At 58.5% G+C, this 14869-nt stretch overlaps 1 protein-coding gene across 2 annotated transcripts in view; it reads left to right on the top strand.

Annotated features, from left to right (window-relative positions):
* The window catches only part of EPS8L2 (EPS8 like 2), a 17657-nt gene that overhangs the window by 1398 nt on the left and 1390 nt on the right, over positions 1-14869 (top strand). Inside the window, exons 2-19 of one of the 2 annotated variants that reach the window (XM_034645212.1) lie at positions 1614-1732; positions 1817-1872; positions 2560-2624; positions 8614-8775; positions 9235-9384; positions 9452-9531; positions 9613-9755; positions 9845-9915; positions 10080-10206; positions 10419-10507; positions 10567-10641; positions 10853-11001; positions 11179-11311; positions 11441-11559; positions 13335-13440; positions 14108-14221; positions 14433-14505; positions 14656-14836. In XM_034645212.1, the coding sequence (XP_034501103.1) occupies positions 1689-1732; positions 1817-1872; positions 2560-2624; positions 8614-8775; positions 9235-9384; positions 9452-9531; positions 9613-9755; positions 9845-9915; positions 10080-10206; positions 10419-10507; positions 10567-10641; positions 10853-11001; positions 11179-11311; positions 11441-11559; positions 13335-13440; positions 14108-14221; positions 14433-14505; positions 14656-14836 (1937 nt within the window). In that variant the 5' untranslated portion in view covers positions 1614-1688. Of the gene's footprint in view, positions 1-1613; positions 1733-1816; positions 1873-2559; positions 2625-8613; positions 8776-9234; positions 9385-9451; positions 9532-9612; positions 9756-9844; positions 9916-10079; positions 10207-10418; positions 10508-10566; positions 10642-10852; positions 11002-11178; positions 11312-11440; positions 11560-13334; positions 13441-14107; positions 14222-14432; positions 14506-14655; positions 14837-14869 lie in introns of those variants that run through there. The other variant, XM_034645213.1, reaches the window with a different exon arrangement.

Here is a 14869-nt window from a genome sequence, read left to right as displayed (position 1 = left end):
CCCCCCCCCCCGTGCCTGCCTCCCCAGTGCACCTTGAGCCCACCCCTTCCTGACCCAGGCTTCCCAGGCTTATTCCTCCTTACCAACCAGGTGGGGCCCTCCCTAGCAGGCAGCTCCCACAATGGGCACAGCCAGGGCCCGAGGGGTTCCCCCATTCCAGGGCTCCACCCAGCTCCCTCTGGGCCTTAAGCCGACTCCTCCCCAAGGTCACTTGGCTGTGAGTTGGAATTTGAACTTGGAGCTGGGCCCCCCACCCTCCCTGCCCTGCTGGGGCCTCCCGCCACTTCCCAACCAGGCACCATGCTCGGCCCTCCCTTTGCACCCGGAAAATGGCCGCAGTAAAACCAAAGTGCAGTCTGGGCCCTGGGCTGGTCCCAATCCCTTGGGCCCACACAGCTCCCCTGCCCCAGTCAGCTGACTGAAGCGGGCCTGTGGTGGCCCCTCCCCCAGCTGCTCCCCAACCCAGATGCCAACGCCTGGGCTCACCCCTCTGGCTGGCCCCACCGGGCCCCCGGCCTGCTCCAGGGAGTTGAAGGCCATGGGTTCCTAGCCTAGGCACCCCAGAGAGGGGGGCCATGTCACAACCTGTGCGTGTCTGTGTGTGCCCGGGGGCCTGGGTTTTGCCCAGGTGTGTGTGCCCAGACACACGTGCCCAGTGCCCTTGGCTCAGCCTGCCAGGAATCCCATTAAGCAAACACTCGGCTCCCTTGCTGAGGTCATGAGCATACCGGACATTCTCCACAGATAGATGGTCAGAGGAATCTGACCAAGCCCCTACTCCCACCCATCCTGAGAGAGCCAGGACCCTCAGTGGCACATGGGAGGGGGTGGCCTGAAGCCCCCAGGCCCCTCACACCTTCTGGAAACCCTCTTTGTAGGTAGGACCTGGTCCCACCAGAAAGTCCTGGGGTGCTCCCTGGCCCTAGATACCAGCACCCCTGCCCTGTGACCACCCACTCTGGCTGACTCCAAATACAGAGGGACAGCCTTGTCAGAGGTCCCCAGGGAGCACAGCCCCACAGGACATGTTAGTCTGGCCCAGGGGGGCCAGGCTCTGCTCCCCCCGCCCCGAGGGTGTGCTCCCTTGACTTTGTTCTCGGCTCTGGGTCCCCAAGGCCACACCTCTCTCCCCACACCACCCTGACCCCATCCAGGCTCCAGTCTCATCCTGTGCTGCCTTCCTCTGGTATTAGCTCCTACCTGCCTCAGGGCCTTTGAACATGTGTTCCCTCTGCTTGAAAGGTGGTTCCTCTCCCAGGTCCCCTTTCAGAGCCCCCAGAACACTGTCCTTGCAGGCCCACCCCAGACAGCTTTGAGAGTGGGACTCCTCTACTGGCCCGTCCTGGGGTCTGTGGAAGACCAAGGGTCTGGGGTGAGATAGAGGCACATGTCTGCCAGTTGGGACCTGGGCCGGGAGGTACTGCTGTGTCCAGGAGGCAGTCCTCTGCTCTCAGAGGACACCCTGCCCAAGCACCCTGGGGAACATGGACAGGACAGGGCTCCAGCCTCTGGATCTGGGGTGGGAGAAAGAGGAGATCAAGTCCTACCCTGGGAGCGGTGAAGTCACCGACGAGCCCCAGGGAGGTGTCAGCTCGGCTGCCCTCTCCACTCAGGTGTGGGCTGGGTACTAGGCCCTGGACTCAGGCCGCAAGGCTGCCCTTCCATCGCCAGCCACCACCGAGGACGCCATGAGCCAGCTGGGGTCCGTGAGCTGTGGCCCAGGTGCTGCCAAGTGAGTCCCCAGGCCCCACCCACTGGGCAGTCCCCAGGGAGGGGTGCGGTGTGGGCCTCGCCCTCACCAGCCCCTCCCCTGCAGTGGCAGCCTGGGCCGGTCTGACGGTGTGGCCAGGATGAGTGCCAAGGACCTGTTTGGTGAGTGAGGCTCGAGGATGGGCTGTGGGGTCTCTCCCACTCCCCTCCCCCAGGCTGTGCCAGGCCCCCACCAGGGGGATGCAGGTCAGCCCTCGGACCCTCACTAAGCAACAGCCGCTCAGGCCCCTCCCTCCATCACCGTAAGAAGAGAGGCCTTTACTAATAATTCAGGGACCATCAATATTGATTCGGCAGTGCTCCGCACTGCAACCAGATAGCCCAAGGGGCGGGGCTCGGGCTGGACAGAGCGCCAGGTATCTGCTGGGGGGGGCGAGGCCTGGCCAGCCCCCACCTCGCCCAGCTCTGCCCCTCACCCCACACACTTTCCTGCCTTTGGACTCAGTGCCCTGTCTGGAAAGCTAGGAGCCCCAGGGAGGGACTTGGAGCTCTTGGAGTTGGGGGAAGCCCAGGATTAGACCCCTTCCTAGCATGGTGGGGCCCCCTGCACCCCTCTAGGACAGACCCCTAGCAGGGGGTTCTTTCCTAGGGGCCATCTGGAGGCAGAGGGGGCTTTTCTCTCTGCCCAGAAGGGGCCTCACATTTCATACCCTTGAGTCCTTTCTGGTGGCAGCATCCCTCGCCTCCACTCGGCCCTCCCTGTGGCCCAACCTGGGAGTCCAGTCCCACCTGTACCAGGGGCTGTGGGTCCTGCCCTCTGCGGTGAGTGACTGGTGACTCCCTGCTCAGAACAGAGGAAGAAGTACTCCAATTCCAACATCATCATGCATGAGACCTCCCAGTACCACGTCCAGGTGAGGCCAGCCCCCAAGGAGCACCCCCAGAGTTCCCGGGCAGATGGGGAAACTGAGGCACAGGGAGACAGCCCAGCTTCTGACACCCATAGCAGGCGGCTAGAGCCAGGGACTGCCCCACACCTGTCCTGGGCTCACCCATGTTGGGGGAGCCCCCTCTAATCCTGGGAAGCTCACAGTCTGGGGGACATAGGAACCCTGGAGCTATGTGAGGGGAACGAGGATGCTAATGGCCAACGCAGGCCAGGCAAAGACAAGGCCTGGGTGCTGTCTGGCAGTTCTCGGGTGGGAAAACCCTGTGGGAAGGAAACTGTCATCCTGGCCCCCAAACAAGGAACTGGATTAAGAGGGAGAAGATAGAACACAAACACACTCATTGAGCTCCTGCAGGGAAAGCCTTGGATGGCCAATTCAGATGGACTCTGGGAGAGTCCAGACTGGTTAGCTGCACTCCAGACCAGTGGCCACTCAGGAGGGTTTTCACCCTGGGTTAGCTTTGATTCACACTTAGAACTCAGGAAATATGTTTTTTAAATGACCTTCCTGGTTCTTGGCCACTGTCCCAGCCTGCAGGACAACAAGGCTAAGAATGGCTGGGGAGGGAGGAAGGGGCAGCCTTGGACCAGGAAGAGGGGGGCTTGGGCCAGGAAGGGGGCCCTGGACCAGAAAGGGGGGCCCTGACCAGAAAGGGGGCCCTGGACCAGAAAGGGGGGCTCTGGGTCAGGAAGGGGTCCCTGGGTCAGGAAGGGGGAACTGGACCAGGAAGGGGGGCCCTGGACCAGGAAGGAGGGGTCTGGACCAGGCAGTGGGGGGACACTGAATGAGGAAGCGGGGGCCCTGGACCAGGAAGATGAAGACTCCCTCCCTCCCCACAGAACCCCCCAAACCCAAGAGGCCAGGCGAGTCCCTGCTTTCTGAGCCTCAGGGTCCTGATCTATACGATGGGTCCACAGAGACATGGGGAGCCCCCAGGCTCTTAAACTGGGCTGTGTGGAGTGAGCAGCCCTCCCTGCCAGGCTGCTGGCTAAGGGTCCAAGGGCAGGGCACAGGGTGGGGACAGGTCAGCTTCGTCCCCTTCCTTCCCAGGCAGCTCTTGGGCTTGGGGCAACGCTGTCCTTCTGGGCTTTGGTCCAAGCTAGCCTGCGGAAAGACCCCAGCCCAGGGGCACCTCTCCTGCTTGCCCATCAGCCGGCAGGGCTGGGGGAGTGGATGGGCTTGGCCTGCCCCTCCCGGGCGAGGAAACTAAGGCACAGAGAGAGGGTAAGAGGTGGGGGCAAGATCAGACCTACCCCTGGCAATGCGGGGCTGCTAAGACGGGTGGGTTTGTTCGTTTTACTGTTTTCTAAACCAGTGTGCCGTAAGGCGGAGGGCGTGCAGCTGTGTTTCGGGCTGGTGTGGTCAGCACGGTCAGGAAACAACAGCTCCTTTACCCCAAAACTCACTCCTGCTGACCCTAGTGGTCCTGGTCTTCCACGCACCTTTCGGCAGCACTGCTCTGCCCCACAGCTCTCAAGTTTTCCTTTTTGGAAAATCCCCCCCCATAATTGAATTCATATAGTTTATGACACCTTTGTTCTGCGTGGTAAACTGATTTCAAGACAAGGCATGTGTAGCACAAGACCTCTCCGTCTCCAGCAGCCATGCCAGCCCCTGGGGACCCTGCGTGTGGCCCTGCTTCCGTACACTTGTGTGTGTCCAATTGCACCTGATTGTTGGGTGGGAGTCCTTTGCACACGTTGTCAGGTGTGTGGATTAGAGATATCTTCTCCGTCTGGTTCGCCGGTTTATATGCATAACTGTCTCTCCATGAGCAGAAGTTGTTAATTTTGATGCTGTCCAACCATACCCACTTTCCCCCTAAGGTTAGGGTTGCTTTGTTGGTTTTTCTCTTTTTGTGTGTGTGGGGATAGGGAGTGGTCATCGCCTGACCCAAGTCTCTGAAGATTCCTTCCTGTGTCTTCTAGAAGCTTCACAGTTGAGGCTCTTACATTTAAGTCTATGATCCATTTGAAATTAATTTTTGTGTGTGAGACTCGAGGCTAATTTTTCCCCATAGCAATGTGCAATTATATTAAGAAGATGTTCCTTCTCCCATCAAATTGCTTTGGTGCCTTTCTCAAAAAGTGAGAGGAATTGAATGTGGATGGGTCTGTCCGTGTTTTGTTTCGCGATCTTTCCCTCACTGTAGCTTTATTGTTGGACTTGAAACGAGCCAGTGTGAGTCCTGCAACTTTATATTCTTTTTCCTCAAGATTTTCTTGACTATTCCAAGCTCTTTGGACTTGCGTGTACATTTCAACCCCCCCAGAACAGCCTGCCAGGAGTTTGATTGCATTGACTCAAACTGACGTCCTGATGGTCCTGAGTCCTTCCCGCCCGGGGACAGGCTATCTCTCCACGGATCAGGGCGTCTCTGACTTCTCTCAGAACGTTTGTGGCTTCCACTCTAGGGGTCTTGAGTACCTTTTCTCTAAACATTCCTTAGGTATCTGACTTGTAGACGCTGTTGTAAATGGTACTGTTTTTTAAAAAGCCATTTTCGAATTGTCGCTAACATATGGAGGAACAACTGGATTTCTGTGCAGTGGTTCAGTGTCTTGAAACCCTGCTGAACTCACTTATTTGTGCTGTTAGTGATTTGCTTGTAAATCCACTGTGTTTACTCCCATAAAGCCAGGCTGTCTGAAATACGGAACTTGGTATCTTGTTTTTAGAACTTCACTGCCCTGGTTAGGACCACCAGCACAATGCTGAATTAAAGCAACAAAGAGTGGACATCCTTGCCTGTGTCTAATTTTAGGGGGCGATACCCAATGTTTCCCCATCACGCAGGCGGTATTTTTTGTAGGTACAGTTGATTAGTGAGGAAGCTCCTTTCCATTCTTTGCTGAGAGTTTTTATCATGAAAGGGTTACATTTTGTCAAATGCTTTCTCTGAATCTACACGGATGTGTTTATGACTGTTGATGTAAGTCCGTCACGCTGATTTTTCTGAACGTCGAACCGTCCTTGCGTTTCTGGGATAAACCTCACTCATTCACGTGTATTATTTTTTTTATGTGTTGATGGACTAATTTGCTAATATTTTGTCACACATTTTTGCATTAATGTTCATTAGAGATATTGGTCTATAATTTTCTTTTCCCGTAAAGCCTTGACCGATTTTGGTGTCAAAATTGTGGTGGCCTTATTGAATGAGTAGGAAAAGTATTCCTTACTCCTTGGTGTTCAGAAAGAAGTTGTGAAAGATCGTTTTTGTTTCTTCCTTAAGTATTTGCTAGGATTCACCTGGGAAGCCCTCTGAATGTAGGATTTTATTCGTGGGAGATTTTTGACTATGAATTCACACTTATGCGTGTAAGATCTGTAGTGATGGCCCTTCTTTTTTTGTAGTTACTGATCATTTGTGTTTTCTCTCTCTCTCTGTCTCTCTCTCTCTCTCTCTTTTTATTGATCAATCTTGCTGCAGTTGATCAACTTGATTAATCTCTTCAGAGCCAACTTTGGGCTTAGTTGATTTTTCTCTATTGTTTGTCTGGTTATTACTTTGCTGGTTTCTGCTCTTAACTGCCTTCTTTCCACTTACTTTGGGTTTTATTTGATTGTCTTTTTCTAGTTTCTTATGGGAGACATGTAGATCACGGACACGAAGTATTCCTTCTTTTCTAACTCGTTCATTTACACCTGTACCTTCCCCCCACACACACACACAAACTCCTTTCTCCAAATCCTGCAAGTTTGATGTGCACACCTTCAGTTTTTTTTTTTTTTAAGACTTTATTTCCTTATTTGAGAGAGAGAGAGAGAGAGAGAGCGCGAACAGGGGGAAAGGCAGAGAGAGAGGGAGAAGCAGGCTCCCTGTGGGACTCGATCCCGGGACCCCGAGATCATGACCTGATCCGAAGGCAGATGCTTAACCGACTGAGCCCCCCAGGCGCCCCATGCACACACCTTTGTTGTCATTTGGGTCAGAACATTCTCCGATTCCCCATGACTTCCTCCGTGCCCGGTTCTTCTTCACGCGAGCACTCAGCTACAAAGACTCTGGAGTCCCGAAGCCCTGCTGTGCTGTGGTTTTGTTTTCATTTGTCTCTAAGTCTTTCCTTATTTCCTTCCTGACGTCTTTGGCTGTTGGTCGTTGATGCAGACGTGTGTTGCTCAGTTTCCAGTTATTTGAGGGTTTTCTAGTTATCGTCTCTGTTCCTGGTTTCTAATTTAATCCCGTCATGGTCAGAGAACACACTTGTCAGGGTTTGAGTCACCTGAAATGCTCGGAGGCTTGTTTCAGGGCCAGGCACAGGGTTTTGCTTGGTTTGGTGGTGGTGGATTTTGCTAACAGTGTGTGCTTTGGGGCTCACCCCGCCTCGCACAGATGGGTCGGCTGCCTTAGGTCCCTGCGCGTTTCTGCCCCCTTCTCTCTCTGACCTGCGGACGCGCACACGTAGGCTGGGACCACCCCTCACGACCACGCTCAGTCTCGCATGTGAGGAGAGAGCACGCCCCTCCCCAGAGCCCCTGGGGCGTGCAGAGTGGGGGCTCCCGCTTCTCCACAGCTAACCTGCGCGTGTGACCCACAAGGACGTGTTAAGCTGGTCAGTAAAACGGGTAAAAGAGCCAGCAGTTGACTCATTTCAGGAGTAGGGATGGCCTAGTTTCATTTTGTAGTTGTTGAATGAGACTACATACAATTTTCTAAATTAAAAAGTGAGTTATATTTATTTTCCTGGAGACTCTCCGTTCAGCTCTTTTGCCGATTTTTCTATTGAAGTGTTAATCTTTTACTTATTCACAGATTTTTTTTTATTCATTTGTCATTGGTATTCTTAATAATTACACTTGACAAAATAGAGCTTTTAACAAAGTACGAGCTGTCAGTGCGATGCATACTGGTCTTTTTATATATTAAGGAAATCAGCCTTCTCCACATCTATTACATCTGTTTGTCCCACTTTTTTTTTTCTCTCTTTTTACTTCATATATGGTATTTTTTTTTCCCAGGCAGAAATGTTTACTTTTTCATTAGGTGAGAGTTTTTGGTCTTTTCTTCTGAGCGCCTGGACTTTCTTCCTTGCTAAGGAAGGTGACCCTGTGAGGAAGGGCATCCCGAGGTCATCAGAAATTGTCCAGCATTTTCTCCTAGCACTTTTGCAGCTGGGTCTTGACTGCCTCGAGTTTAAGAGAGAGTTTATCCGGTTGTCTCAGCGTTGCTGACTGACTTCAGTGAAGGGCAATGGGACACATGGGGGAGCCTGGAGGAAGGGGGAGCCTGAGCCAGGCTTGGAGACAGAGGAAGGAGGAGGATTCTCGGAAGGGGAGGGCTGGGCTGGCCAAGGGTCCCCAAGGGCCACCCCACAAAGCACCCCACGTGGCCACTCCAGATGCTCACTCATCCCAGCCTATTCACAGAGGGCCTGCCTGCTGTGTGCCAGGCACTGTCCCAGGCACTAGGGAGATAGCACTGAAACCAGCCTCTAGAAAATAAACAAAGAAGCATAATGTCAGATTATGATAAATAAAAACAAGGCAGATGAGGGGGTTGAGAGTGACGCTGTAGCCAGGCAGGGGAGCAGGTCTGTCTGAGCGGAGCCCTGAAGGAAGAGAGAACGCAGAAGAGTAGGGGAGGTAAACTGGGGACAGACCATGCAAAGGCCCTGTGGTGAGCCTGTGCCAGTTCTGCTGGGAGGAACAAGGAAGCTGGTGTTCCTGGAGTCCAGCCACAGGAGATGAGGTGGGGTGAGGGACTGTGTGTGTAGGGCTGCCGAAGGTCTGAGGCATGTCCACAGCCCCCACAGACAACCATCAAGGCAGAGCAGAGACCTTCCCCGAGGGCAGGGCCGTGTCTCTTCATACCCCCAGGGTAGGGGATGTCCCTCTCCCCCAAGCTCCCAAGGTTGGCCCTGGCCCCTCAGGCCCCTAGGGTGCAGCCCCTTGAGCCTCGCTCTGGGCACAAGGAGGGCTGTCCCCGGAGTGATCACCTGCCTATCCCCAGCACCTGGCCACGTTCATCATGGACAAGAGTGAGGCCATCGCGACGGTGGATGACGCCATCCGTAAACTGGTGCAGCTGAGCTCCAAGGAGAAGGTCTGGGCCCAGGAGATGCTGCTGCAGGTCAATGACCAGTCTCTGCGGCTGCTGGACGTGGAGTCGCAGGTGTGGCAGCGACAGGGCAGCAGGGGCAGGGAGGGCAGCCCAAGCCGTGACCCAGACACCGGCTGGGCCTCTCTGCGGGGGCGGGACAGGATGAGGAGGGCAAAGGGCAGGCGGGGCAGGGAGGACTGCGCCGCTGACAATCCAGGGAACCTGGTCACACACAGCACCTCGCCCGCCTCTGGCTCCGGCCTGTCTACCCGCTGTCCCGAGGCAGGGCCCGGCTCTGCCCCAGCCTCGGCGACTGCCTGGCAGAGTCCGGGTCTGCGTCTGCGCGGCGCCCTCGCCGTGCCTACCAGTTATGTCTGTGTCCACGGCACACAGCCCACAGGCTGGGCTCGTGAGTCACGCCCACGGCACTGTCTGTTGCTCAAGTCCAACCCGCGCCCGTGGCTGTGAGCCCATGTCTCTGTCGGGCCGGGTGACACGGCCGAGCCGCATCCCAGCCCCCTGCCCCCCCAGGAGGAGCTGGAGAACTTCCCGCTGCCCACCGTGCGGCACAGCCAGACGGTGCTGAACCAGCTGCGGTACCCCTCCGTGCTGCTGCTCGTGTGCCAGGACTCCGAGCAGAGCAAACCCGACATCCACTTCTTCCACTGCGACGAGGTGGAGGTGAGGAGGGGGCGGCGGCCGGGAGGGCCCCAGTGCGCCTGCGCCTGCCTGACACCGGTGCCCGCAGGCGGAGCTGGTGCACGAGGACATCGAGAGCGCGCTGGCCGACTGCCGTCTAGGGAAGAAGATGCGGCCGCAGACCCTGAAGTAGGCGGGGGCGCGGGGGGCGCGGGAGAGCGGGGTGTGGGGCTGGGAGCCAGACTGAGCGGGCCTTCGCCCCCATTCCAGGGGCCACCAGGAGAAGATCCGGCAGCGGCAGTCCGTCCTGCCAGCCCCCAAGGGCCCAGCCCCCATCCCCTTCCAGCGCTACGGCAGTGACGCCCCGTCCACCAAGAACCGTGTGGGGCCGCCGATGCCCCTCCCTGAGCCAAGTATGCCGAGCGAGCCGGGCTGGGGCTGCATTCGAGGTCGGCGGCGGCGGCCTCCGTCAGTGACACCTGACCTTGCCTCCCCCACCCAGGCTTCCGTCGTCGGGAGTCGCTGGACGAGGAGCCGCGCGCAGTGCTGGCTCAGAAGATTGAAAAGGAAACGGTGCGTCTTGGGGCAGTGTCCCCATCGGGTGTGCGCCCCTCCAGTCAGCCCCCAGCCAGCACCCACCTCCTCCCCCAGGCCGGGGACCAAGAGACAGTGTGTGGGGCTGTCCCTGCAGCGGGTGGAGCGCCTGAGACTGACCCCTGCGTCCGCTCTGACCCCAGCAAATCCTCAACTGTGCCCTGGACGACATTGAGTGGTTCGTGGCTCGGCTGCAGAAGGCGGCAGAGGCTTTCAAACAGCTGAACCAGCGCAAGAAGTGGAAGAAGAAAGGGAAGAAGGGGCCCGCAGGTACGGAGGGGCGGGGTCCATGCGGTAGGAGGGACAGCAGGGAGGCGGTAGGGGGACCGGAGAGGGTGCAGGGAACAAGGTGCAGACGAGGCGCGTGGCCACTGAGCTGCCAGAGGCCCCATCTGAGCAGGTGGGCTGCTGAAGGCAAGGCCCCCAGGCACAGAGACGGCCAGCCAGGCTCATAGCCACTGCCCCCCCACTCCCCATTCCAGAGGGTGTCCTTACGCTGCGTGCACGGCCCCCCTCTGAGGCCCAGTTCATCGACTGTTTTCAGAAAATCAAGCTGGCTGTCAACCTGCTGGTGAGTGCAGGGGGCCCCCTCCCCCCATCCTCCCCCCGTCCTCCNCCTCCCCCCCCCAGGCCAAGCTACAGAAGCACATTCAGAACCCCAGTGCTGCAGAACTCGTGCACTTCCTCTTTGGACCTCTGGAACTGGTGCCTGGGGCAGGGGCTGGGGCTGGGGGAGCGGGACCCTGGGGTGGTTTGCCCCTGGCCGAAGGTGGCCGGAAGCAAATGCCTACCTTGGGCAGGCAGCTGGGGCCCTGTGTCCAGGCTCCGAGTGTGGCTGGCCTGTGGTGCTGCCGGCGAGCCAGCTGGGACTGGGGTCTGGTGGGCAGGGCCTCCTCTGAACCCCACTGTGCCCCAGATCGTCAGCACCTGTGGGGGCCCAGACATCGCACGCTCCGTCTCCAGCCCCCTGCTTTCCCGCGAGGCCGTGGGCTTCCTGCGAGGCCACCTAGTCCCCAAGGAGATGACGCTGTGGGAGTCACTGGGGGAGATGTGGACACGCCCCCGGTATGGCAGCAGGCAGCGGGCCCAGCCCGGAGTGTGTGGGAAGGGGCCCTGGGCAGGGTGATGCAGGGCATGGGGTGCGAACCAGGATGGGGTTCCCCTGGCAGGCCAATGGGTGGTCCCTGGTGGGGCCAGTTCCCATGGGAGGGCGTGGCTCACCCCCGGACCTCCCACCTCCAGCTCGGAGTGGCCACAGGAGCCACAGGTGCCCCTCTACGTGCCCAAGTTCCACAGCGGCTGGGAGCCACCCCTGGACGTGCTGCAGGAGGCTCCCTGGGAAGTGGAAGGGCTGGCGTCTGCCCCCGACGATGAGGTCAGAGCACCCCTGGCCCCACCCCAGACCGCTGGCCATTTGCCTCCTCCACCACTGCTTACTTCCTCAGCCCACCTCTGTCCACTGCCCTCACCCCACACCAAGCCCAGGTGCTCCTTTTCCCCACAGCCGACTCTGGTGAACCGACCATCCTTTCGAAACTCCCCCAAACACAGCCTTGTATCTGAGCCCACAGCTCCACCACCGGGAGACCCTCTCCCCCCAGTCAGCTCCCCGCATGCTCACAGGTAAGTTCCTCTTAAAATGAGGGCGCGTGGGGCGCCTGGGTGGCTCAGCCGTTAAGCGTCTGCCTTTGGCTCAGGGCCTGATCCCAGAGTCCTCCGCTGGGAGCCTGATTCTCCCTCTCCCACTCCCCCTGTTTGTGTTCCCTCTCTCGCTGGCTGTCTCTCTCTCTGTCAAATAAATAAATAAGGTCTTTAAAAATAAAATAAAAATAGGGGTGCCTGGGTGGCATAGTGGTTAAGCGTCTGCCTTCAGCTCAGGGCGTGATCCCGGCGTTATGGGATCGAGCCCCACATCAGGCTCCTCTGCTGTGAGCCTGCTTCTTCCTCTCCCACTCCCCCTGCTTGTGTTCCCTCCCTCGCTGGCTGTCTCTATCTCTGTCAAATAAATAAAATCTTTAAAAAAAATAAAATAAAATAAAAATAAAATGAGGGAGTGTGATGCTCACCCCTAGAAACAAGGAGGCTCTGATATGAGTGCNAAAATAAAATAAAAATAAAATGAGGGAGTGTGATGCTCACCCCTAGAAACAAGGAGGCTCTGATATGAGTGCGCTGCCACCAGGTGGCGGCAAATGCCTTGTTCATGGCATTCAAAAAAACATTTTTCCAAACTAGAACCACGTTTTTATTCTAACTTTATAAAATTGAGGAGAAAAATGTCAAAAGCCATGAATAAATTCATCACCCTAATACATTATCTCTGTGTCTTCTCACGTATGTTTTAGAATCATGATTAGAAGTTTACTAAATCACTGAACTTAAGTGGGTTCACCAATCCTTGCCACCCCGTTGGGGCTGATTTAGGCCCAACCTGAGCCAGAGAAAGAGACTGAAGTTCTGGGCTAAGGACAGCCATTCTTCCCACCCCCACATACATACTTCCACAGACCCAGGACCTGGGGGACTCCCCATCCTTCCTCCCCTCCCTTCCTCCTTTCTGTTCCCACTCCTGGCCCAGGATCTGTCTGGGAAGCTTATTACCCTGACAGATCCCAGGACTCAGTTTCAGCAGGGGAGGGGGCTGAAATCTAAGTGTGCCCCTCTCACTACACCCCTCCCCCCGACGGCCAGCCTGATGCCCATGGCTCCTGGCCTAGGGCCACACTTGAAGAAACACTTTCATCCTCTGACCCCAGCCCCTGGCCAGTCCGTCCTGGCCAGTCCAGGCTCCAGGACCACCTCAGCCTCAGCCCCTTCACCTGTATGGTGTCCCTAGGCCTGCAGCTGTGTGAGGGAGCTGCCCTGATAATCAGGGGCCAGACTTGCTGGGAGGGGACAGCCCAGCCTGGGTGGCAGCCACAGGCCTGCTCTGTGCTGAGGCCAGGACACCCACGCCATGCGCCTGTGGCTCGTGGGCAGTCCTCTGCCATGGGTGCTTGTGCGCGGGGCTGTGGCTCTGAAAACAGCCAGCCCTCCGTCGGTGGTCAGCTGCTTCCAGGGATGGCGATGACCCTGTCATTTCTTGGGTACATGTCTGGCTCTGGGTGCCCTGGGGGGCCGGGCCTGTGCCCCCTGAGATGGCCTGGGCTCAGGCAGCCTTGCCATGCCCACAGGCCCCTCGTCCCCCGCCCCCGTGCGGCCCCCACCTCTGTGCAGGGGCCCCAGACGCTCTGGGGCTGTCACAGTTTCCATTCCCGGCTGATGAGGCTCAGCCTCTCTCTGCTGTGACCTCAGAGAGCTGAACAGGAGGCGGCACGAAGCTGCTTCCCCGGCCTAGCCCCAGGCCCCGGAGGAGACCCCAGCCCAGCCCTGGGCCTCAGCCCTCCTGTTCCACGCAGGGGCTACGAACCTGGGCCAGCCATGACCAAGTATGTCAGGATCCTCTATGACTTCACAGCCCGCAACGCCAACGAGCTGTCGGTGCTCAAGGACGAGGTCCTGGAGGTGAGCGGGGGGGGNGGCTGCCTGATGCTGGCACACAGCACGCCTGTCCAATCCCTCTCCCCAGGACCCCTACCCCTGGGCTCCAGTCTGGGTCCACAGCCTGCCCCTCCCCCACCCCCAGCACAGCTTGGTTGAGGGACCTCCCTGTCTTCGGGATCTCAGAGGGGGCTCAGGGGCCCCTGTGCTGGGCTAAGCTGGGCTCGCCCTGAAGCACGGGCCTTCTCTGTGCCAAGTGGGGGATCCTCCAGCTCCCGGCCAGGGCTCATCACTCACAGCCACCCCTGGCGCCCCGTTGAGAGGCAGTCTGTTTGGTACCGGTCCTGATCCAGGCCACCCACTGGGGGACGGAAAGTGGAGCAGGTTGGGGGGAGGGTGAACTCTATGCAAAGGCTAGAGGCACCCTCGCTGGGGATGCTGCTGAAGGGCGTAGGGGGAGATGAGGGAGGGACGGCAGCGTCTACGGGTGGAATGGAAGGCTGGGCAGGGCAGGGGCTCCTAGGGGGACTTGTGACTTCCCCACAGGATTGGGGGGGGCGAGGCTTCAGAGGAAACGCCTAGCACTCTCTCTGGCCCGCGGGTAAAGAGGGGCTCTCACACCCTGTGCTGGTGACCTGAGTAGGGTGGAGTCCTGTGAGTGGGGGGTGATGGTGGGGGTGGGTCCCTGCAGGTGCTGGAGGATGGCCACCAGTGGTGGAAGGTTCGTAACCGCAGCGGCCAGGCGGGCTACGTGCCCTGCAACATCCTGGACGAGACTCGGCTGGAGGATGCACCCCAGGAGCAGGTGAGTGGGACGAGCGAGGGCGCTGCTGTTCCCCTACAGAGGGGGAGGGGCGGGTGCAGCCCCGGCCGGGCGGGGGTGGGGCCTCGGGTCGGGCCCCGGGAGGCCGGGGCGAGCGGGGATGCCTTCTCCTTACCACAACCCTGCGGGGAGGGATGAGGAGAGGAAGCTGATGGCGCCCGCACCCCTTCGTCTCTTGCTGCCAACCCTGTAGGCCAGTCTGAAATATTGGGGTCCTGCCAGCCCCACCCACAAGCTGCCCCCAAGCTTCGCAGGGAACAAAGACGGTGAGAGGCGCTCCGCGATGAGGGCCACCAGATCGATGCGGGGACGGGGCCCTGAGCTCCCTGGGGGAGGCAGTGGGCGGAGGGTCCCCGAGCGGGGGTGGGGGGCCAGGTGAGCTGGCGGCGGGCCTGAGTGCAGGGCACCGCCCGCAGAGCTGATCCACCACATGGATGAGGTCAACGACGAGCTCATCAAGAAGATCAGCCACATCAAGGCGCAGCCGCAGCGGCACTTCCGCGTGGAGCGCAGCCAGCCGGTGGGCCTGCCGCTCACCTACGAGTCGGGCCCGGAAGAGGTCCGCGCCTGGCTGGAGGCCAAGGCCTTCAGCGCCCGGTGGGTGTGCGCGCGGGGCGGGGCGGGGGCGGG

Source organism: Ailuropoda melanoleuca, chromosome 16 (genome assembly GCF_002007445.2).
Source record: "Ailuropoda melanoleuca isolate Jingjing chromosome 16, ASM200744v2, whole genome shotgun sequence".
Taxonomy (NCBI): domain Eukaryota; kingdom Metazoa; phylum Chordata; class Mammalia; order Carnivora; family Ursidae; genus Ailuropoda; species Ailuropoda melanoleuca.
This window is presented reverse-complemented; position numbering and strand designations above follow the sequence as displayed.